At 49.7% G+C, this 23906-nt stretch overlaps 1 protein-coding gene across 1 annotated transcript in view; it reads left to right on the top strand.

The window, feature by feature from the left end:
• The window catches only part of LOC146788619 (uncharacterized), a 1185638-nt gene that overhangs the window by 470882 nt on the left and 690850 nt on the right, over window positions 1-23906 (top strand). The window contains exons 31-32 of the mRNA XM_085635786.1: window positions 5247-5372; window positions 5990-6112. Of these exons, the coding sequence (XP_085491912.1) occupies window positions 5247-5372; window positions 5990-6112 (249 nt within the window). The remainder of the gene's footprint in view (window positions 1-5246; window positions 5373-5989; window positions 6113-23906) is intronic.

Genomic DNA, 23906 nt, shown 5'->3' with positions numbered 1-23906 from the left:
CCCCGTTGATGTCCCGCCTTATGGCACAGATATGCACGGTGCTAGGGATTGATAGGATTCGCACGTCAGTAATACACCCCCAAACTGATGGCCTAGTGGAGCATTATAACAAAACTATTAAGACCATGCTACGCAAAGACATCTCGGAATCAGGAAAAGATTGGGACCACAAATTACCCCTCGTTCTTTTTGCCATAAGATCGCACAAACAGAGTTCCACAGGGTTCTCTCCCTTCGAACTCCTTTTCGGGAGGAAAACCTGGTCTCTACTGGACATGGCAGCAGAACAATGGGAGGGGGAGGACGAGGAAGGGAAACCCCTATTGAAATATGCAGCAGATCTTAAGGCTACGATAACTCACCTATGGGGCTTAGTGCATGAAAACATGGAAGGCGCTCAAAGCAAACAAAAGGCATATTACGACAGAAACAGCAGTCTGAGGGAATTCCAACTAGGGGATAAGGTATTACTTTTACTGCCGTCCCGCGAGAATAAATTGTTACCACAATGGCAGGGTCCCTTCGTCATTGACAAATGAATCACCTCAGTTACGTACCGCATTGCTTTACTCTTGAGGGCCGGAGGTACACAAATATATCATGTGAACCGTTTAAAGAAGTGGGAAGAACCCCCCAAACCCAACACCACGGGTATACCAGTGCATCTGGTAAGCACCGAAAAACCCACTGATATACCCCCACTGACCACACAGAAGTCAGAGACAGTGCCCACCGGACACATCCTATCACCTACTCAGCATACACAGTTGGGAGCTTTGTTGAGCTCCTTTCCGGGTCTGTTCTCTACTGTCCCTGGTCTAACCTCACTAGTACAACATGTTATAAAATCATTAGAAAATACAGTGGTAAAACAAAAACCTTACCGAATCCCCGCAGCCCGAAGAGAGGCAGTAGAGAAAGAGGTGATAACCATGCTACAAGCCCACATTATTGAACCCTCACAGCGCAACTGGTGCTCCCCGGTGGTGATCGTTCCAAAACCCGATGGCAGTCTCCGTTTTTGTATAGATTTCAGACAAGTAAACGCCATAGCCAAATTCGACACCTATCCCATGCCACACATAGACAAGTTGATTGAACGACTGGGAAAAGCTCGATATATGTCGACCCTTGATTTAACCAAGGGTTATTGGCAGATCCCCTTGTCCCCTCAAGCCAAAGAAAAAACTGCCTTTTCGACACCCTCTGGTCTCTACCAATTCAGGGTGCTTCCCTTTGGCTTACACGGGGCCCCTGCCACATTTCAGCGTTTGATGGACAGGATTGTACAGCCACACAATGGGTATGCTGCTGCGTACCTAGATGACATGGCCATATTTAGCTCCTCGTGGGAAGACCATTTACGCCACTTACACTCCGTATTCACTGCAATTCAAACAGCAGGACTCACTGTAAACCCAAAGAAATCCTTACTATGCACAGACACCATTCAATATCTGAGATATACAATTCAAGAGGGGCTTATAAAGTCCCAGATGGACAAAGTAGAGGCGATTAAGGCGATCCCTGCCCCTAAAACCAAACAGGAAGTACTTTCCTTTTTGGGCTTTATTGGTTACTATCATCGATTTATTCCTGGTTTCTCCTCTCTGGCCAGCCCCCTTACAGATCTCTTAACAAAAAAACATCCCTCTCACAGAACCCCATGGAACGCAGAACACGAGAACAGCTTTCTTGCCCTAAAAAAATGCAATATGTAGGGCTCCGGTACTACATTGCCCCGACTTCAGCAAAACGTTTATCTTACAAACTGATGCCTCTGGACTAGGTCTAGGAGCCATATTGTCTCAGCCGGACATAAATAATGATCTAAAACCACTCCTTTTTATCAGCAGAAAACTCTTTCCACGGGAGACCCACTACTCTACCATTGAAAAGGAGTGTTTAGCCATCAAATGGGCCATCGAAGCCCTACAATACTACCTGTGAGGACGTACCTTCCTTGTACTCACCGATATGCCACTCTCACATGGCTGGCGAACAACAAAGATATGAACCCACGTATACTACGTTGGTTCTTTGCCTTGCAACCTTTTTCATTCCAGACCATCCACATGCCAGGTGCGAAACAGGTGTCTGCCGATTATCTGTCGCGTCACACCTCCTCTGAATGGCCACAATGTCCATTCCTGAGGGGGGAGATTTGTGAGAAGGACGGAGACGGTACAGACCGGAAACACCCAGCAGATGGCGTTAAACCACCGGCCGAACCGGAAGAGTTTAGCGGTCTAGCTGCAGCTGGAAACATCAGGAAGGAGCTCCTGACAACATCGGAGGAGGAGGTGAAAGGGGACGGAAGGAAGGAGCTGTGTGTGGCAACACTGGAGGAGAAGGAGAAAGTGCGGAGAGAGGCGAGGAGTGGAGTGGCGAGGAGCGAGGAGAAGACGACAAAGGAAGATGAGCACGAGGAGGAGGAGACCTGAGGAATAGCCTTCTACAGCGCCATCAAGCCCGGTGGCACGCAAGTTAAGGAAACGGGTCGTTCCTTTGCGGGGGTCGTTTTGGTAGGGGTGGTGGTGAGTCACTGGGAACTAAGGCACAAGTGTGATTTTTTTTATGAGCAAACCACGTCGGTTTTCCTCATGTTCCCCTCACTACCCGAGCGGTGTCTGGTGAAGGTAGCACGTTTGGTTAAAACAACGAGAACGTAATAGTAACCTCTGGTCGTAATTTTTGTTCCCTTTTCCTGACCCACGGACCGCGGGAGTCATCGGATACACCCAGAGCCCCAAGACCCTAGAGCCTGAAGTGGAGAGCAAGAGAGACTGTGGACCAGTGCCTTGCAAGACTGCATATCTGTTCTGTTCTACAACATTGCATTTGTTAACCTGGAAACAAGAAGGGAGAAACTCACTACTAAATAAACACCTTACTACAATACCTAACGCTCCTCCTTCGTCCCTTCTGTGCAACCACTACAATCCTGTTTTAGGAGGACGTCCTCAGGACCATCGTTAGGGTCGGAGAGAATCATAAAACAGTTCATGAAAGGATTATTTCACACCTTTCCCCCAGTTAAGCCTCCGTCACCCCTCTGGCAGCTGAATATAGTTTTATCGCAACTCAGGAAACATCCCTTTGAACCCATTCACAGGGCGGACCTTAAGTTCCTGTCTTGGAAGGTGGCTTTTCTCCTGGCACCAGTAGAGTTGGAGAGATTCAGGCCCTGACTATACAGGAACTTATTCCACAGTTTATAGAGGATCGACTAGTCCTTCTCTCTAATTCAAGGTTTATACCCAAAGTACCATCAGACTTTCACTTGAATGAGCCTCTTATACTTAAAAGGTTCTTCTGTCAACCGATTACTGCAGCGGAAAGGACTCTTCATTCGCTGTATGGCCAGTGTTGTCTGAAATCTTATCTGCAAAGAACAAAGGCTATTCACAAATCTTCACAACTGTTTGTGTCCTTCAGTGCACCCAAAAAGGGCTATCCTCTTTCCAAAAGGGGGATTGCTTGATGGATCTCAAGTGCAATCCAATATTGCCATGAAGCAGCAGGGAAACCTTTGGGAGCACGGGTGCGTGCTCATTCGACGAGAACAGTATCCACATCAACTGCTTTGTTTGCTGGAGTACCTATCCAGGATACATGCAGGGCTTCTACCTGGAAGAGTACACACACCTTTACCAGGCATTACTGCCTGGAGGCAGCCGCTAACTATGATGTGGCAGTGGGACAGTCGGTGCAGAGGAACCTTTTCCAGTGACGGTGAGCTCTCTCTTTCATCACTCCTTCTTTTATACTGTAAGAATGTGCACATTTTATTATAATGCATTTCTCATTGTGTAGAGGTTTATAATATAGTGGTTTCCAAAAGCACTGTTTATTCTCTATGGTGTTTACAGTTATAGAGGTTAAGCATGGAATATTTAAAAATTGGGGGTTCTACGGTTTTTTCAGGTAAAGCTATTCCTCCCTACAGATTGACAGTTTAAAGCACACTCTTGCATACGTTCATGTGGATGCAGAATAAAATGTTCTACGTGCTGCTTGCTACTCTGATTCAAGCATGTGAATCTATGAAAGTTCCAATACTGGAGTTAGAAAACACGTTACTTACCTGTAACTGTAGTTCTCTAGTATTTGAAACTTTCATAGATTCACATGCGACACGCCCTCCTCCCCGAGAGGCTCACCTTTGGATTTTTGTGCAGGGTTATTTTGGGAACAAGTGCTCGGAAAATCTGAAGGTCCAAGGTTCTCTCAGGAGTGTTTCAGAGGCTGAAGGGTCCTGATTGGTTCAAGGATTATTTTTGGTTTCTTTTACAAAACGAGAGTTATGGGTTACAAAACTGAAATGGGCCTAGGCCTTTTTCTGTTTTGTATTGATTTAAGCATTGCTTTTTTGATATACCGGGGACTCCCATCTCAACGACGGGGAATGATTCAAGCATGTGAATCTATGAAAGCTTCCAGTACTGGAGAACTACAGTCACAGATAAGTAACTTGTTTTCATATGGGAGTTGTACATAAAGCTATGTATTACAAGGACCCCTATATCTCTGGCTTCCTCATTTGAATGGTACACCCTGAATCAATCATTGTGCCTTTCCAGCTAATCTCTTTTTTTGGTGCCTAAAGTGAAACTTGACCTAGGGTGACAGTGTAGGCCTAGACATGGGTTCCATGCACACTTTTACACTGGAACCAAGCTAACCTGGCTGATGAGTCCTAACTAGGACAAAACAGGTCCTAGGTTGCTTTGGTTTCATTTCAGGGAGGACCTGGCAGTTTGAGCTTGACTGCTCCCATTTGACCAGGGTCAAGGGTAATTCGCATATGGCTGGGTCCAAACTGAGGTGACACGGTGTGCAAAATAATGATAGACTGTGATGTGGCCCGGAATACTTATCAGTGGCTGAGATTAATTCAAGTTTTATGTCCATTTTTTGTATGCTTATGTGTGTTGTCCTAAGTGGGATGATTATGACCAGATGGGGTCCCATGCACACTGTGGCACTGGAATAAAGCTATACTGCATGATAAGCCATAATTAGGGCTTGCGTTCTGGTTCAGGGAGGACTTTGCTTTGCAGTTCCATCAAATTCAACACTCCATTCAATAGTAGACAGAACAAATTCCATATGCCATAATTGTGCTCTAAATACATTGGTTTCTCACTTCTTGCATTCTCTCAGGCTACGGACTAATATGGGCTTGCACAGTAAGTATCTCATACTGAGGGCTGAACCTTCATATAATGTTGTTTTTCTTTTAGATTATGACGAGTGCACACAGAATAAATCAAACTGTCAGCAGAACTGCATCAACATCTTTGGGGGCTTCAACTGCAGCTGCTGGGAGGGGTACAGAGTGAACAGTGTAAACAGCTGGAAATGTGATGGTAAATCATTGCTTCTTCCTTCAAATCTGAACATCTGGTGACTATAAGTTCTTCATAGACAGATCAGTCTTATATTAAATGTCTCATCACAGGCTGGACTCACCTACCTGTCCAACACAACTCTGATGTAAAAGTACCTGTTTTCCTCTGCACACTGCACACTTCACACATATTGGGTAGATAATTGGAATATCAGAGGCAGTGTATGTGTCTGTTCTGCTCTGTGAAACAAGCAAATCCACAGCCACCTAAAAGAAATTGGTGGCTCAATTTGAACATGGGACAACATTTGGGGATGAAACACTTTCGATGTTAAGTTCTGTGGCACATTTTTCATGTAAATCGCCATCAGCCGTACCACTGATGTCAGGGCAGCATAGTGTTTTGGTGTTGTGATATAAGTTTTCCAAATCACTGGCATAGTGCAACCACATTACACTTAGTAATTTTTCAACTGAACTCAGAATGTTTGCAAACTGTCTTTTGTGTGGTATTTCGGTCTGTCTATATTTAGCATTTTCACTAAAGTAGTTGATTTAAATCCAGATCAATATTCATCATGGAAATCCAATGTGATGTGTTGCAAATAATGCGGTTGATTGTGTTTGTCTCATCAGATATTGATGAATGTGAGGAAAATAATCCTTGTGCTTCAACTGCGATTTGTACAAACACCCCGGGTGGGTACTCCTGTGACTGCCCTGCAGGCTTCCGTGGAAATGCCACCTTGGTTTGCACAGGTAAGTTTTAATCACAGAGGAAGGTTGAAGTGTCTTAAAAGTATTCACTGTGCTGTTCCAGGACCCTCCTACTGTATGTGACAAGCAGCAACCCTACAAATTATTCTGGGATTCCCTTAATGCACAGTGCCCTTCTCCCAATGTCTAGCTGATTCTCTATGCAAAAACAGTGGTAAAGGGGGATGATCAATCTGTTAAAGCACAGGTGGCAAAGGGTGGGATGACTCAATACAGAGCCGAAGTTTGGGGGGAATCAAAGATGGCCTCCTAAACAAGATGTATTGTAAACCGGTAGAAAGCTCTTACACCAGACAAATATCTGAGGAAATTAGAGGACTTCATGACAGCCCGGTGCCTCCAAAACACCAGAGGCAAAGGCAGTCACAAATTTGTTTTACATGCGGTGGTTAATTTGAGCCAGTGGTTTAATTCTCAACAGCTGCACTTATAACAGTCCACTACATGGTGGTGCTGTTTATTTTTGACATGAGCATAACAACAATTGTTTCATAATTCAATATACATTAAATATGAATAATACATGCTGCACATGCCATTTCCATAGCTTTGCGTGACCTGGAAGAGTCTGAATTTGATGTATGGTGCTTGTGGTAGGACTATAATTAGCGGCGCTGTCAGGGGCAGCGGGTAGTGCAAACTGCACTGGCCTCTTGAGAAGGGCTCTGGCACTTCCTTTTTTTTTTTTATAAATTAAGCTCTGACGTGACTGACTTCTCAACACCTTAATACCTTTCCTATGCCTTTGGTGTGTTCTGCTAATGTGAATTGATCATGGCTTTGAATCCACTAAGGAGCCCTGTTGAAAACCTTTCTGAGGAAATAGTTTATAACTTTCACATTCGCATAAGGCTTTCACATATGGCAATGAGTGGAGGCTTTCTGATGTAGTGGTGAAAAAATCAGTCCTAGTATACACTGTCACAATTAGCTTGATTTAATAGGATGTGCTGTCCCTGTTTGCTGGGGTGGTGAAGTGAGCTAAAGAATGATGATGGATTCAACCCAGATCTGTGACTGGGGGTTAGTGTCTGAAAAGTTTCAGCAATCCGTCCATCATCTCCTTGTGTTTGCTTTATTCACCCTAAGTTGGCAGGGTATGCCCAGACATGGTTCCCTCGCTCACTTTGTCACTGGATTCTTGCTAGCTTGGCTGATGAGGGCTGTAAGCCCTAAATCGGTCCCAGTATGCTTGTTTCAGGTCCAGGGAAGACCAGGGAAGACACGGCTTGGCAGTTTGGGCTGGACTGTTCCCGTGAGGCACAGGGTCAAGACTGATGTGCGCATAGCTGTGTCTGAATTGGGGTGGTGAAGTGAGCTAAAGAACAATGATGGATTCAACCCAGATCAGTTCTGATGGATACATCTGTCAGTGGATTCCTCACCTTGTGAATATCCCCTGCCCCAGCGTTCCACTGAACTTTTCTTTCCCAGCACTCCACGTCGACGTGGGCGACGTCACAATGCATCGGCTCCGCTCGCGACTCCGTACGACGTCACCGGAGCCATAAGAAGCCCACGCCGGCATGATGACGTCAGTTCCCTTTTTTCCGCGCCGTCGACGCGCAACGGTTTTTTTCCAGTGCTCTCTAGCTACTTTGTAGTTTAGCTGTGTTACTGTTTACAATTCGGTATGTCTTCGACGAGGAAGTCGGGCTTTAAGCCCTGTAGGGAATGTGGAGGTCTGATGTCCATGACTGATCCGCATCAAGACTGCTTGTGGTGCCTTTCTTCGAACCACGATGTGGAAGATTGTGCGTGCTGTAGGAGGATGAATCCTAAAGCGCTGAAGGAGAGGAAGACTAAGCTCTTTATGAAGAAGATCGGTGAGGAGAAGAGAGGGAGGAAAAAGGAGAAGTCGAGGCGGGAGTCGTCGACTTCGAGGTCGTCGACGTCGAAGAAGCATCACAAAAAGAGAAAGCATTCTTCCCGACGTCAGTCCTCGAAGACCAGGAAGTCGAGATCGACTTCACCCCGTCGGCGTCGAAGCAAGGACTTGTCACCTTCTCCTTCTCCTTCGAAGTCTCCGAGAGGTTCTCCTTCACCGAAGCGGGTTCCAGCTCAGTCCCCGGCGCAGTCACCGGCTCCGTCTAAGGCGTCGACTCCGGTTCGAGTAGAATCGGAGGTCTCTATGGATGAACATGAACAGGAAGAGCCTGCTCCGGTGCCTGATGAATCTGCGGCTCCGGTGGAAGACACTGCGGAGCCGACGCCGGAGACTCCACAAAGTGATACAGGGTCTGTTCCTTATCCACAATTCCCGGCTCCAGGTACTGATTCAACACATTTTCTGAATGCCATGTATGGTATTTTTAATAGGGCGGCCTTCCCATCCGGAGCACCAACTGGTCCCGTGGGTCCGATGGCGTTTACGCTAGGGGTGCCGCAGCATTATGCTCAGGCCCCCTTTTTGCCCTTTATGCCGATGGCACCTTCGTGGAAGTTTCCGGCGCCGTCTGGGGATCCGACACGACTTCGGATGGACCGTCAGACTTCGGAACCTTCCTTGACGCCGCGACCGACTCCATCGGCGCCGCGTCCGGCGCCGCCGACTCCACCTATGGCGCCGCCGACTCCGGTACCTCTGGCTCCACCGACGCCGTGTACGACGTCGACGACGCCGGCTCCCCGGATTCGATCGAGAAGGGAGACCCAGAGGGTTTTGGAGGAAGGAAGATATAGAGCAGAGGTGGAAGAAGGTGAAGTCAACACTTCTTCGGATGAATTTGAGGGTATAGAAGAAGCAAGTGGTTTGGATATGACCCCAGAGTGGGAACATACTTCTGCTAGATCTTCTCCACCTCAGGAATTGGCGCCCTATCATGTGGTGATTAAGAAGGCCGCAGATCTCTTAGATTTGCAGTTGCCCTCTGTGGAGTACAAATCAAACTTGCTTACGGAGGTGTTGCATTCTCCGACATCAACTTCGGAGCCTTTGTTGCCCTTCAATGAGGCCATCTTGGAGCCGGTCTTGGAGGTGTGGAAGAAACCTCTTTCATCTCCAGCGGTTTCTAGACAGGTGGCAAGAAGGTACAGGGTTGCATCTGGGGATCCTGATTTTTTGTCGACACATCCATCTCCAGAGAGCCTGGTTGTGCAGGCTTCTTGTTCAAAACATGCTTCGGGTGCTTTCCCTCAGTCTCCAGCAGACAGGGAGTCCAAGAAAGTTGATCAAGCTGCTAAAAAGTCCTTCTCTTCAAGAAGTATGGCGCTGAAATCATCTAATGCCACGTGCCTGCTGGGGCTTTATGTTCATGCTTTGATGGACTCTATTAAATCTTTGGCCCCTAAATTGCCTGAGGGGGATACGTCGTCCTTCTTGGAGGTTTTTGCGGACAGGTGATCCAGTCAGGGCTGGATACGGCGGACTCGGTGGCGAGAATTATCGGGTCTTCTATAGCCGCAAGAAGGCAGGCTTGACTCCGTTCCTCTGGATTCTCGGCGGATGTTCAGGCCACATTGGTTGATCTGCCATTCGACGGACAGAAACTGTTTGGGGAGAAAGCAGACTCTGCCCTTCAACGATTTAAGGACAGCAGATTGACGGCAAAATCCTTGGGTCTACAGGCACCTGCTAGGGGTTCAGCCTTTCGGAAGTTTAGGGGTTTCGGAAGAACATCCCTTCGCTCCTTCTGACAGCCCCAACAGCAGCAGCAGCAGCAACAACAGAATCCCCTCTATAGGTCCTATAGAGGGAAGCAAAGGGGTCGGAGAGGTTCTGGTCGTAACCCCTCTTCTTCCTCCTCCTCCTCTGCTCCCAATGAGGCTTCTTGGAAGCAGCCCTAGATCCCCCATCCCGGATCATGTAAGTCCTGTGGGGGGGTCGGGTGTCCTACTTTCTACGGGGTTGGAAATCTATTACAACAGACCTTTGGGTTTTGAACCTCGTAGAGACTGGGTACGCCCTTCCCTTGCGGGAGTTTCCTCCCCCTTACCCTCCTTGCCAAGGTTATTGCTCGGAAGACCATTTGATTCTCCTACAGGAAGAGGTTCTAGCCTTGCTTCAGAAGGGTGCAATAGAGGTGGTTCCGGAGCAGGAAATGGATCAGGGATGCTACTCCCGGTATTTTCTGATTCCCAAAAAGGACGGCAGATTGTGTCTGATTCTGGACCTCAGAATCTTGAACTTTTACCTGAAACAGGAGAAATTCAAGATGCTGACCCTTGCGCAGGTTCTTCAAGCGTTGCAGCAAGGAGTCTGGAGGGTGCCGCTCGACTTGCAGGACGCGTACTTCCATGTCCCAATCCTGAAGTCGCACAGGAAGTATCTCCGTTTTACGGTTGGGTCGCAACATTACCAGTTTGCGGTCCTCCCGTTTGGTCTTACTACCGCACTTCGAAGTCTTCACAAAGGTGATGGCAGTGGTGGCTGCTCATCTCAGGAGGTCGGGGATTCCGGTTTTCCCCTACCTGGACGACTGGCTTCTGAAGGCAGAGTCCCCAGGGATGGTGCAGCATCATCTGCAGGTAACATCTCAGCCGTTATTCGACTTGGGTTTCTCGATCAATGTGCCCAAATCTCACCTGGTGCCCTCTCAACGCGGCCTGTTTATAGGGGCAGTACTGGACACTACTGTGTGTCGGGCATTCCTTCCTCCTCAAAGGATTCTCGACATTCAGGAAATGGTCCCTTTATTCCACAATGGAGCGGTTGTTCCAGTTCTGAAGGTCCTTCGCCTGCCTATAAATTGTCACAAGGGGCTACCCGAGCCGACAGACAACATGTTTGAATCTTATGTCAGATATACTGATGTATATACCTTTTGAGAGTCACAATTTAATCCGGTCTGAAAAGTAATAAGCGAACTACGATAGGCTAAGATTCAAAGATTGCGGGGAATATTCCTCAATTCATGTCCTTTATTTATACTGGATACTCAAAATTCTGTGTAACGCTCAATGAGATGGCAAACGAGGAGCAAGGTGTGATGAATTGGAATGCTACTCAAAGGTCGATGCCGGAAAATAGATTCAATTATTTTAAACATCCCCCAGAGTAGCGTCTATGGATAGTGCTGCAGTGGTGGTGACGGGATGGTCTCGCTCCATAGTTGTCGGGTTAGGTCCTACCTATAGACAAGGAATCTCTGGCAGGCATAGAGTAGAGGGGCCGAGGTATGCGATCCAAATAAAGCTCACTCTGAAATTAGCTACAGCCAAGAAAGCGACCAGTATTAAAGGCGGAGACAGGCAATGCGCCACCAATGCTTTCAAAGAATTGGTTGCATGATGGTGGGACGGATGGCCTGCGGATGGGGGAAGGGCGGAGCGGGGGAAGGAAATACAACCTCCATTATAGGCGTACTAGTATCGTGTTGATTAGGGGTGTAGACAGGAGCCGTGCATTTTCAAAAATGTCTGAAGAGGCCAGGCTGGGCGTTACCCATCTTTCACCAGAGTCTGAGTGAGTTATGTTTTTTTTTCTTTATTATCTTATTATATTATCCACTGGACTACACTGTGCAAAGGTGACTTTTTTATTTATATCATGGGTAAAAGGAAAGCTGGTGACCCTATGAAGCCTAAGACTAATGCAGAGAAACCCTGGAAGCCAGGACATAAAAAAATATGTAGCTGCTCTGCACTCTAATAACAGTACCCTAGCTGACATTGATTAATTAATTGAAGAGGTAGAGTCCCTTCTAAATCCTAACTCTAACAAAGGGAAGGGCAACCCCGCAAGAGTCCCGGATATGTTCAAAAACAGAAAAAAATGAAAACTGCCTGCCCCAGTTATTGCTCATACAACAAGCATTCCAGACCACTACTGTGAGACCCCTGAGCCCACAGAGGACATAGTCCCTGCTTCGCTCAAACTGAAGGAAGCAATATCCATGAAGCCATCTACCATGATCTCATGCTAGTTATTACCTGCAATTATTATTGTTTCTAATGTTCCCTGTCACAATCAATTTGCTCCCTTACAATACCCTGATAATATTGGAGTGTCACACATATCACAGGAGCAACCTGGGAAAAACTGTATCAATCAAATGGGTTACATCAAGACACAGGGGTGCCCGAGTAGATAGTGACTTTATTAACATTAAAATCTAAATTGGACCATCTTAGTAGTCTGATGGCTCCTTATCGGACCAGGTTTCATCATTACAACTAAAAAGTTATTCCTGCTGTTGCAATCAAGGACATCAGGCAGGCTCGGCTGGATCCTCTCTGATGCCACACGAGAGCTGGAATCCATATATTTCAATAGTGGATTCAAAATGAACAGTGTGGACTCTGGGTCTAGCTGCAAATTCAAGTTCTGCCCAAATGGTTAAACAGGTAACGGCACACACTTTACCTTTGGGGGTCCCACCTTCAATGTCCTCTGTAAGATCTACAAGGATCTCAACCCAATTTACATCTAATTGCAGGTTTATAAGACCACCTTATGCTGAGTCCTAGAAGGGCACAGTGGATTGCATTAATAAAATCTCTTCTTTTTATCCAGCCTTCTCAAATGGAACTACTTTTCATTCTCCCCAGGATTACTCTCTGAAAGCTCCACCTGTTCATGTCCAAGGAAGACCAAATCATGACTCTAATAACTTTTTCTACGTGGCACATGTACCTGGAGTTTATGAGGACACTGATGCATTAATCAACAAAGTAATTTTCAGGCTTAGGATAAACCTTAAATGTCTCTCTGTGATTAGATCTGGAATTCTGTGTGCTAGGCGGTGTTCTTCTGACACTTCACTTTTTGATTATATTCAGTTTTCATTGCATGCTAACAGGTTGGTGGAGAATCCCAATAACTTTGAACTTCGTACGTGCCATCTCTCGGAGAACAATGTATTGGAAATTAGACTGAAAATATCCCATCCCCTTAATAAAAGTTTTGAAAGCTCTAATGTACATTCTTTTACTTTAACTGAGCAGGTTAACCCCATAACGATGTGTTAAATTTGAATGCAATTGATTGACTGAACACCCAGACTATATTGACTCCTTGCACACCCCATGTAAGTATAGTATCTTAAAGAATGATAGTTGATCCAATAGGTGCTGCTATTGAGTTCCCTAATATTGGGAGTAGAAACTAGGAATGGATTTTACTTGATGTTCTGTGATTCCAGAGGCAAATGACAACAGAAGTTAGGAACAAATATCCCTAGATGTCTCGTCATGTTTGAGCAGGTTAGATGAAATTTCTGACAGTCATAGACCTGACAGAGGCGGAGCGGATGATGGTACAATTACCGTACTTGCTGGTGCAACTCCATGTCCTCTCCCTATAGCCGACTCTGAGGCCATTCATTCACAATCCGGTATTAGTATAATATCTTGGAACTTAGCAGTAATTTCATCTAGACTAGTTGACCGTGATTGGCTATTATATATTGGTGAACATGATGTTTGTATGTTTCAAGAGACCTGGGCCATTAAAAAAGTATTTGTTGATAGGTTTACCACTTTTAGTGTGGAAGCCAAACCCCTTGAGCACCACGTAAGGGCGATTCGGGGTCTTTTGATCCTAATTAAAAACAATGTATTTAGATCATGCACCTTATTGCAATTAAAATGTCCAGATCTAATGGGGATTTATGTTATTTTTCCCTCAAGGTTGGATTTGGTACTTTTAAACATTTATGTAAGATCGACTGTGGCCTGTACTGAATCCCCCATTTTATCCATTCTTGAAGAAGTTTTAGATTCCTTACACCCAAATACTAAAATAATAATGGCTGGAGATTTTAATACATCCTATGAACCCTCCACTTACATCAATGAGATCATAGAAAAGGAAGACGATCAATGGGGTATCCAGGAAATAACTGGGAAACCCTGAGCTAACTTTACGGCCACTGGACTTAAACTAGCTTCATTATTTGTTGCTTGAGGGCTGAGGGCATGCCCCCGCCGGACCTACGACGCCACCGACCTCAACGCACTCAACACCGGCCGGATCCCAGGATGCTACCGAGCCACCCCAAGACGCACCCACGGACCCTTCAACTGGCACTCCTGCAAGTTCTCCTGCATCCGGACCTGCACTGCACCCGCACCCACGAAGCCGCGTTCCAGCAGCAACCACCTGAAGTGCATCCTGCTCAACACCCGCTCCGTCCACAGACACGCCGTGGAGCTCTGGAACCTGCTCGACATAACATCACCAGACGTCGCCTTCCTCATGGAAACATGGATGAACGCCTCCTCAGCACCCGACATCGCCATCGCCATCCCGGACGGATACAAGATCACCCGTAGGGACCGCGGCAATCAGACCAGAGGAGGCATCGCCATCATCCACAGAAACACCATCCGCATCACGACCAACACCGACGACACCCTCACAGCCGCCGAACACCTGCACTTCCAGATCCACATCGACCCCAAGACCACCCTCAGAGGCACCCTCATCTACAGACCCCCGGGACCACGCACACAATTCAGCGAAGACATCGCCGACTTCATCAGCCCGCACGCCCTCCCCTCCGCTGACTACATCCTCCTCGGGGATCTCAACTTCCACCTGGAGAACAACAACGACCGCAACACCACCACCCTGCTGGACAACCTCGCCAACCTCGGTCTCAAGCAGCTGGTGACCACCCCCACCCACTACGCCGGACACACACTCGACCCCGTCTTTTCCTCCAGCAAGGACATTGCCTTCAGCCATGCCACCGGATTCCACTGGAGGGACCACAGCTGCGTCCACTTCAGCTTCAGAAAGAACACGATCCACCACCACCAGCAACGGGTTGCACGCAGAAGCTGGAACAAGATTACAGCCGACCAGCTCGCCGCTTTCCTGAGCCAGGACCCCCCCGCCAGCTCAGCGAACCCCAGCCAGGCCGCCAACAACCTCACGAAGTGGATCAGCAACCGCGCAGACGACCTCACCCCTCTGAGGACCACGCCCAGCAGACCCGGCAGTAAGAAAGCACCATGGTTCACCGACGAACTCAAGAGCTCCAAGAAGAACTGCCGAGCCCTCGAGAGAACCTGGCGCAGAGATCCAACACCAGACAACATGACCACCCTCAAGCTCGCCACTCGAAAACACCACCAACTGATCCACACCACCAAGAAAACCGCATTCAAGGAACGACTGGACAACAACGCACACAACAGCAAGGAACTCTTCAACATCGTATAAGAGCTCTCCAACCCCAATGCCGGAAACAACGACATCACCCCATCACAACTCCCTCGCCTCCTACTTCCACAACAAGATCGCAGACATACACAACAGCTTCAGCACACAGCTAACGCACCCCACGACCGCATCTGCACCCCCCACCACCACCCTCTGCGCCTGGACCCCGATCAACACCGAAGAAACTCGACGCACGATGAACTCCATCCACTCCGGATCTCCAACCGACCCCTGCCCTCACCACGTCTTCAACAAGGCCGACGCTGTCATCGCACCCCACCTGCGGGACATCATCAACACCTCCTTCGACACCACTACCTTCCCGGAGAGCTGGAAGCACGCCAAACTCAGCGCTCTACTGAAGAAAACATCAGCGGACCCCACCGAACTCAAAAACTACCGCCCCATCTCGCTTCTCCCGTTTCCGGCCAAAGTCATCGAGAAGACCGTCAACAACCAGCTGGCCGCCTTCCTCGAGACGAACGGATCCCTCGACCTCTCGCAGTCTGGCTTCCGGGCCAACCACAGCACCGAGACCGCCCTCATCGCAGCCACCGATGACATCCGAGCCCTGCTCGACAATGGGGAACTGCGGCCCTCATCCTCCTGGACCTCTCCGCGGCATTCGACACTGTCTGCCACCGCACCCTAGTGCAGCGCCTCAGCAACGTCGGAATCCAAGAGAAGGCACTAGAATGGATCATCTCCTTCCTCGCCGGAAGGACACAGAGAGTCCGCCTCCCCCCGTTCAGATCAGAAGCCACCGAAGTCATCTGCGGCGTTCCTCAAGGCTCCTCGATCGGCCCCACCCCCTTCAATGTCTACATGAGCCCCCTTGCGGCCATAGCACGCCAACACAACCTCAACATCATCTCTTACGCCGATGACACCCAGCTGATCCTCTCCCTCACCAACGACCCCGCCACCGCCAGAGCAAACCTACACGAAGGGATAACAGACGTAGCCGAGTGGATGATGAACAGCCGCCTGAAACTGAACTCAGACAAGACGGAAGTCCTGATCCTGGGCTCGTCGCCCTCCGCCTGGGACGACTCCTGGTGGCCCCCCGCCCTGGGCAGCGCACCCAAACCAACAGACCACGCACGCAACCTGGGCTTCATCCTGGACTCCTCCCTCTCCATGACCAGACAAGTCAACGCCGTCTCCTCAACGTACTTCAACATCCTACGCATGCTACGTAAGATCTTCCGGTGGATCCCCACTGAGACCAGGAAGACGGTCACCCAGGCCCTCGTCACCAGCCGACTGGACTACGGCAACTCCCTCTACGCCGGAACCACTGCCAAACTCCAGAAGAGACTCTAGCGGATCCAGAACGCCTCAGCAAGACTCATCCTCGACTTACCCCGACACAGCCACATCTCCGGTCACCTGAGAGACCTGCACTGGCTCCCGGTCAACAAGAGAATCACGTTCCGACTCCTCACCCACGCACACAAAGCCCTACACAACCAAGGCCCAAGATACCTCAACAACCGCCTCAACTTCTACACTCCCACACGCTAGCTTCGATCGACCAACCACGCCCTCGCCGCCGTCCCCCGCATCCGAAGAGCCACCACGGGAGGAAGGTCCTTCTCCTACCTGGCCGCCAAGACGTGGAACTCCCTCCCGACCCACCTCCGCCTGACTCAAGACCACCTCGCCTTCAGGAAGCAGCTCAAGACCTGGCTGTTCGAGCAGTAGTGGACCCCCCCCCCCTCCCCAAGCGCCTTGAGACCCTCCGGGTGAGTAGCGCGCTATATAAATGCATTGATTGATTGATTGATTGGATGCACTACCTCTGACCCTGATCGAGCCTTCACTTTTAGAAGAGGTAATCATATTCGTGTCATTGATTTTGTTATTCTAGACGTGCGATTGTGGCCACTTTTGGCTGATATGACAGTGGATCGGCGCCCTGACAGTGATCATGACTCCTTGATTGCAACATTGATTGGAGCTTCAGTTGCCAGGGAATCAAACACATGCCATACAATAGTGCCTCAACCTATATTAGCCAACTGTTGACGTTATGTTTCATGGCCTAGAGTTTTGTCAAATCCGAAGTTGTCCCAGATATATGGGCCTTATGTTAAGTTCCTGTCAAATTATGTAGGGGCAAATGAACTATAAATTCCTATTCTGAGCATACAGAACCTACTATTCAAAGAGTTACTAGAATGCATGTATGCCCTCAAACTAAAGGCTAATCAGCCTAATCGTTAATGCTCAAAAGATTTTTGCTAAGTACATTTTTGAAATATTGCTGCATTGCGTAGACTCTAAGAACGTTATGTCAGCCCTCCAAGCTTCGCTCAAAGATGAGTACCTCAGATAAGATTTGCCACATTATACTGGAAATATATTTCACCGCGTCATCAGAAACTTTACATGGCTTTTATTGATCTTAGAGCCGCTTTTGATCTCATTCCGTGTACCAATTTGTGGCATTTTTTAAATAAGATGGGGATCTCCGGAAATTTGATCCATCTCATATCCCAACTGTACAGTAACAATTTTGCTCAGGTATGGTGCTGCTCCATGGGAGAACTAACCGTACGCATTCCTATCCAGCGGGGTGTACGGCAAGGGTACGTTCTTGTACCGACGCTCTTCACCCTTTATGCAAATGACGTGGTTAATATTCTGATGAACTGCAGAAATGATTTCCCTGTTCAGAACAGCAACAAGGTCAGCAACAAGGTACCAATTCTCTTAATCTGAAAGAGACATGTTAGTGATAGATTCCTTACCTTAGAATATCCCCAGGCGTTAGACTGGATCCGGAAAGTTTTCGCTAGCAGTACCTCTGCGTGTCAGTAGGTGGCGTTGTGCTGCTCTGCCTCCGTTGCTGTTGTCATATGCGCCGAGATGACGTCACGGAGACTACTTAGGCGCCACCCATGCACACTGACATCAGTTCTTTCTTTGTCTGCGCCAGTAAGCGCAGATCCGGTTAGAGCACGTACCTTGGTCACTTTTTGACTATCTTTTTAAGACTTTTTGTCTCCTTTGCTGCACGTAGGGATGTCTGGTTTTAAGTCTTGTGGGGCCTGCCCTCGCAATATGTAAGTGGTGGATCCCCACGACGTCTGTCTTTACTGCCTGGAGAGCAACCATGACTCCCAGGCCTGTTTGGACTGTTTGGCCATGGCCCCGAAGGCCTTGAGGGAGCGGGGCCGGAAGCTGTTTGAGGTTCCCGCGCCGTTCACGGTCCAGGGGCCGCTCCAGAGAACGCTTGCGGGGCCACCATCATCGCTTCTCGGGCTCCATGTCTTCACCCTCGGATTTGGGTAAGAGAGGCCACAAAAAGAAGTGTTTAAGAAGCGTCGCTCTCCGATGTCCCCCTGTCGGTCCCCAGATGTGGACGAGGGGGTCAGGGGTTCTGCCCCTGCGGCTCCTTTGGAGCCCGTGAGTCCCGCGCCCTACCCACCTTACCTGGGTTCGTCGGCGACTCCCTCACAGGTGCAAGAATTTCTTGCTACCATGGACCACCTGTTTAGGCCTCAGGCTCCCGCCGGCGCGCCCTTGGGCCCCACAGGATCCTGAGCCACAGGATCCTGTGCCGCTGGCTCCGGCCACGGTGCAGTAAGGTCCCGCACTGCCGGCTCCGGCCCCGGCACCCCCCTCGGCTACTCCTCCGGTGCCACAGTGGATACCATTTGTTCTGTCCCTGCCCAGGTTCTCTGACACTTTTGTCCCTACCTGGGATCCGATTTGGGACACGGCGCCGGTTCGGCCCCGTCCGGAGCCGTTCTCGGCGCCGTTTGTTCCTTCCCCGGTCCCGGCCCTGCTGCTGCAGTCTGTCCCACATACGGCAGAAGTGGAGGACGACTGGGAGGGGTGCGAGGACCCTCTAGCTTGTCAGTGTGACTCCGAGCAGGATTGGGCGGACGAGTTAGAGGAGGCGGGCGGCCTTGATCTCTCCTTTGACCCAGGGTTTACCTCTCCTCCGCCTACCATGGAGGAGGGCGCTATGTACGCGATGATGCTCCGTCGGACCGCTGAAGTCTTCCACCTTGATCTCCCTACGGTGTCCCTAAAGACTAATCTCCTCACTGAGGTGCTCTAGACGGCGTCCCCTTCGTCGGACCCCCTGCTGCCATTTAACAACGCCCTCACTGATGTCTTACTGGGCACTTGGTCATGGCCAGCCACAGGAGCCCCGGTGCAAAAGAATGTCGCCAGGCATCATTGCCCGGCACCGGGAAAGCCTGCCTTTCTGACCATTCATCCTACACCCGAGAGCCTGGTCATCCAATCTTCGACATCCCAGAGTGCCTTTCCCAGGGCTCCGCCGGATAAGGACTCTAAGAAGCTGGAGCAGTTCGGCAAGAGGTTGTTCTCTTCGGCCAGCTTATGGCCGCGGTCGGTGAACACCACGTGCCTCTTGGGCTGCTATGCCCACGCTGTGTGGGATGCCGTTGCACAGGTGTTGCTTCAGTGTCCTGAAGAGGCCCAAGCCGTGCTATCTCAAGCTGTTGCCGAGGGTAAAGATGCGGTAAGTTCGCCATTCGGTGTGGTTTGGACAGCGCGGACTCACTAGGTAGAGCAATTTCTACGACTGTGGCTCTTTGTCGCCACGCCTGGTTGAGGTCTACCGGGTTCTCGTTTTAAGGACTCATGGGCTAAGGCCAAGTCCTTAGGTCTTTCCACGAAACGCCCAGCCACTCCTGGTTTTCTTTCCTTTCGTGGCCACGGCAGGGGCGCCCAGGCATGTTCCTTCAGCAAGCCTGTGCAGAGCCAGCCTCAGCGTGGACGTGGCTTCCACATGGGCGGATCTGGGAATCAGCATGGGGGTCAGTCCACCTCCGCCCCGCTACTTCTACCTCCAAACCTTCCTAATCCAAGCTTTGTGGAGCACCCCATGCCGGTGGGTGGCAGGATCCGCTATCACCTCCCCCACTGGGAGTGGGCCATCGAGTACGTTCCTGGGCCGGAAGTAGGGAATGGTTGTTATTCCCACTACTTTCTGGTCCCCAAGCAGGACAAAGGGGGTCTGCGTCCCATCTTGGACCTCCGGAACGTCAACCTCTTCCTCCGGAGGGAGAAGTTCAAAATGCTGACTCAGGCTCAGCTCTTGGCTGCCCTCGACCCTGGAGACTGGATGGTAGAGTTGGAATTGCAGGACGCATATTTTCATATCCCCGTCCTGCCTGCCCACCGACGTTACCTGCGGTTCACTGTAGGCCCAGGGCATTTTCGTTTTGCCGTGCTCCCCTTCAGCCTTACTAGTGCCCCTCGGGTGTTCACAAAAGTGATGGCGGTGGTCGCAGCTCAACTGCACAGGTCGGGGGTGTCAGTCTTCCTCTACCTCGATGACTGGTTGTTGAAGGCGGGCTCGCCCCAGGCAGTCGTCTCCCACCTTCAGACTACGACCAACCTACTGCATTTGCTGGGGTTCTCCATCAACGTGCCGAAGTCGCACCTGAGTCCCTCTCAGATGCTCCCTTTCATCGGAGCAGTTCTGGATTTGCGGTTTTGGGTTAATCCTCCCGAGTAGCGAGTCCGGGAATTTCAGGCTATGATACCGATCTTTCAGCCTCTATCCTGGGTTTCAGTCAGGATGATCCTCCGGCTCCTGGGCCTGATGGCCTCCTTCATCCTGCTAGTGCACCATGCCAGGTGGCATAAGCAGGCTCTGCAGTGGGACCCGAAGTTCCAGTGGGCGCAGCATCGGGACAACCTGTCCGATCATGTTCAGATCTCGGTGGGCACTGCACGACAATTGCAGTGGTGGCTCACAAATCGTGATTGGGTCAATGGCAGATGCCTCTCCCTTCCGCAACCGGAGCACACAGTGCTGACGGACGCGTCCCTCCTGGGATGGGGAGGCCACTTGGGAGAGGCGGAGATCAGAGGACTCTGGTCTCTGGCAGAGTCCCTGCTCCATATCAACCTTTTGGTGCTTTGGGCGATCCAACTTGCACTGAAGGAATTCCTTCCCTTTGTACGGGGAAGTGTGGTGCAGGTGTTCACAGACAACACCACCGCCATGTGGTATTGCAACATACAGGGCAGGGTGCGATCGTGGACCCTATGTCAGGAGGCTCTGCGCCTCTGGACGTGGCTGGAACATCAAGACATTACCTTGGTGGTTCAACACCTGGCAGGTTCTCTGAACGCCAGGGCGGACTAACTCAGCCGTCGGTGCTTGATGAATCACGAATGGCATCTTCACTCGGAGGTGGCGCAAGGTCTCTTTCAGCAGTGGGAAGGGCCTTGGTTAGATCTATTCGCCACCGAAGAGAACACGCAATGTCATCACTTCTGGACGTTGCAATTTCCAAGGCGGCCCCCGCTCGGCGATGCTTTTCGTCACAAGTGGAGTTGATGTCTGTTGTACGCCTTTCTGCCTATACCACTTCTGCCCAGAGTGCAGAAGAAGATTCAGCTCAACCGGGCCCAAGTCATCCTTGTGGCTCCAGATTGGGCACTAAGATACTGGTATCCCGAGCTACTCAGCATGGCGATCGATCCGTCTACCTCTTCGGGAGGATCTTCTGTTGCAGCAGTAGGGGCTGGTCCTCCACCCAAACTTGTCCAGCCTCTGCCTCTGCCTCCATCTCCGTGGAGATTGAGCGGCGACAGTTGACAGCTTTCCATCTTCCTCCCGAAGTCTGTGATGTCATTCTGGCAGCCAGGCGTCCCTCCACTAAGACAGTATACGCCTGCCGGTGGAACAAGTGTGTGGCATGGTGCACAGCAAAGTCTGTGGATCCCCTTTCTGCCCCTCTTTCTGAGGTCCTTCTGTTCCTACTATCCTTGGCCCAGCAGGGCTCTGCTCTGGGCACTATCAAAGGTTATCTTTGGGCCATCTCCGCCTTCCTCAGGCTTCCAGATCAGCCTTCGCTCTTTAAGTCCCCGGTTGTTAACCGTTTCCAGAAAGGCATTACGCAGCACGTTTCCTCCCGTGCCTTTCAAAATGCCTCAATGGGACTTAAATCTTGTCTTGACCTATCTGATGTGCGCTCCTTTTGAGCCCCTTCATACCTGTCATTTACGTCTTCTCACTCTCAAGACAGCTTTCCTGGTAGCTATCACCTCTGCCAGAAGAGTGAGTGAGCTCCAGGCTCTTTCTTTTAAACCTCATTTCCTTTCTGTTCATCCAGACAAGGTGGTTTTAAGGACCCGTCCTTCTTTTTTGCCAAAGGTTGTCACGCCCTTCCGCATCAGGCAGACCATCACTTTGCCCACCTTCTTTCCGCCTCCGCATCCTTCGAAAGAGTGAGAGAGGCTCCACCGTTTGGACTCAAAACGTCTGCTCTCCCTTTCTATCCAAGGCGCACACAGCAGTTCCGGGTGGACGACGAGCTCTTTGTTGGCTACATGGGCGCCAAAAAAGGTCGGATCGTGCACAAATGAACCATCTCTCGGTGGGTCGTTCTGTGCATCAAAGCATGTTACTCGTTGGCTAAGAAGGAGTCTCCTGTGGGGCTACGTGTCCATTCTACCAGGGCAACGACAGCCACTAATGCCTTGGGACATGGCGTTCCCTTGCAGGATATTTGTCAGGCAGCTATGTGGGACTCGCTGCACATGTTTATCAAGTATTACTGCCTTGACAGTCAAGTCCGGAGGGACGGCTTCTTTGGCCGTTCTATTCTCCATGACATTCTGGTGTAATCTATTCGCAGACCCACCAACGGGGTTGGTATTGCTGGGGTATCTATTCTAAGGTAAGGAGTCTATCACTAACCTGTCTCTATCAGATGCACAAGTTACTACTTGTGTAACGATATATCTGTAAGAGACATTAGTTAGTGATAGGTTCCTTACTGCCCCACCCATTCTCCCCGTTCTGCGTACTGATTCTAGGGTTAAGGTCATCCCTTTCAAGGCCCTAGTTTAATGGCACCAGTGGTCAGTTTCTTGCATGGCTCTGCATTCCTGGCGCGGAAAGTCATGTGCAGAACTGACATCAGCGCACATGGGTGGCACCTAAGTAGTCTCTGTGATGTCATCTCGGCGCATACAACGCCAGCGACAGATGCGGATCCGCACAACACCACCTACTGACGTGCAGAGCTACTGCTAGCAAAAACTTTACGGATCCAGTCTGACGCCTGCAGATATTCTAAGGTAAGGAATCTATCACTAACTAATGTCTCTTACAGATATATTGTTACACAAGTAGTAACTTGTACTTTGCAGATGATTCCCTTCTCATCTATGAGACACCAATGGGGCTCCATCCTTGTTGACAAATTTACAGACTTTTGCGTGTCTTGGGGCTTGGAGCTCAATGGTAATAAGACCAAATATATGGTGTTTGGGAAGGGAGTGGTCAAAGACTCCCTTATTCGAGTAGGAGGAGAAGCCCTAGAGATGGTGAGGAGTTTTGATTACCTGGTAGTCAAAGTAATGGAGAACTTCAAATGGAAGGATCAACTTAGCAAAAGCACACTATTAGTCGAGCAAAGAGCAAATGCTATCTATAGGTTGCACAGGCAAACAAGCTCCCTTACGGTCTCACTGGCCCTTGAAGTATATCGTGGTAAGGCACAAAGGGCCGCTCTTCATGGTGCTGCAACTTGGGGTTGTACTGATGTTTCTTCAATTACCACTGCAGAAAATAATTTTGTCAGACAGCTGGTTTCCGTTCCAAACTGTACACTGTTAATTCCCCCAATTCTTTGATTTAGGATTATAAAGATTTGCAGA

The sequence above is a fragment of the Triturus cristatus genome, chromosome 11, assembly GCF_964204655.1.
Source record: "Triturus cristatus chromosome 11, aTriCri1.1, whole genome shotgun sequence".
NCBI classification, from domain to species: domain Eukaryota; kingdom Metazoa; phylum Chordata; class Amphibia; order Caudata; family Salamandridae; genus Triturus; species Triturus cristatus.
The sequence above is the reverse complement of the archived record's forward strand: the minus strand, read 5'-3'. Positions and strand labels throughout refer to the sequence as shown.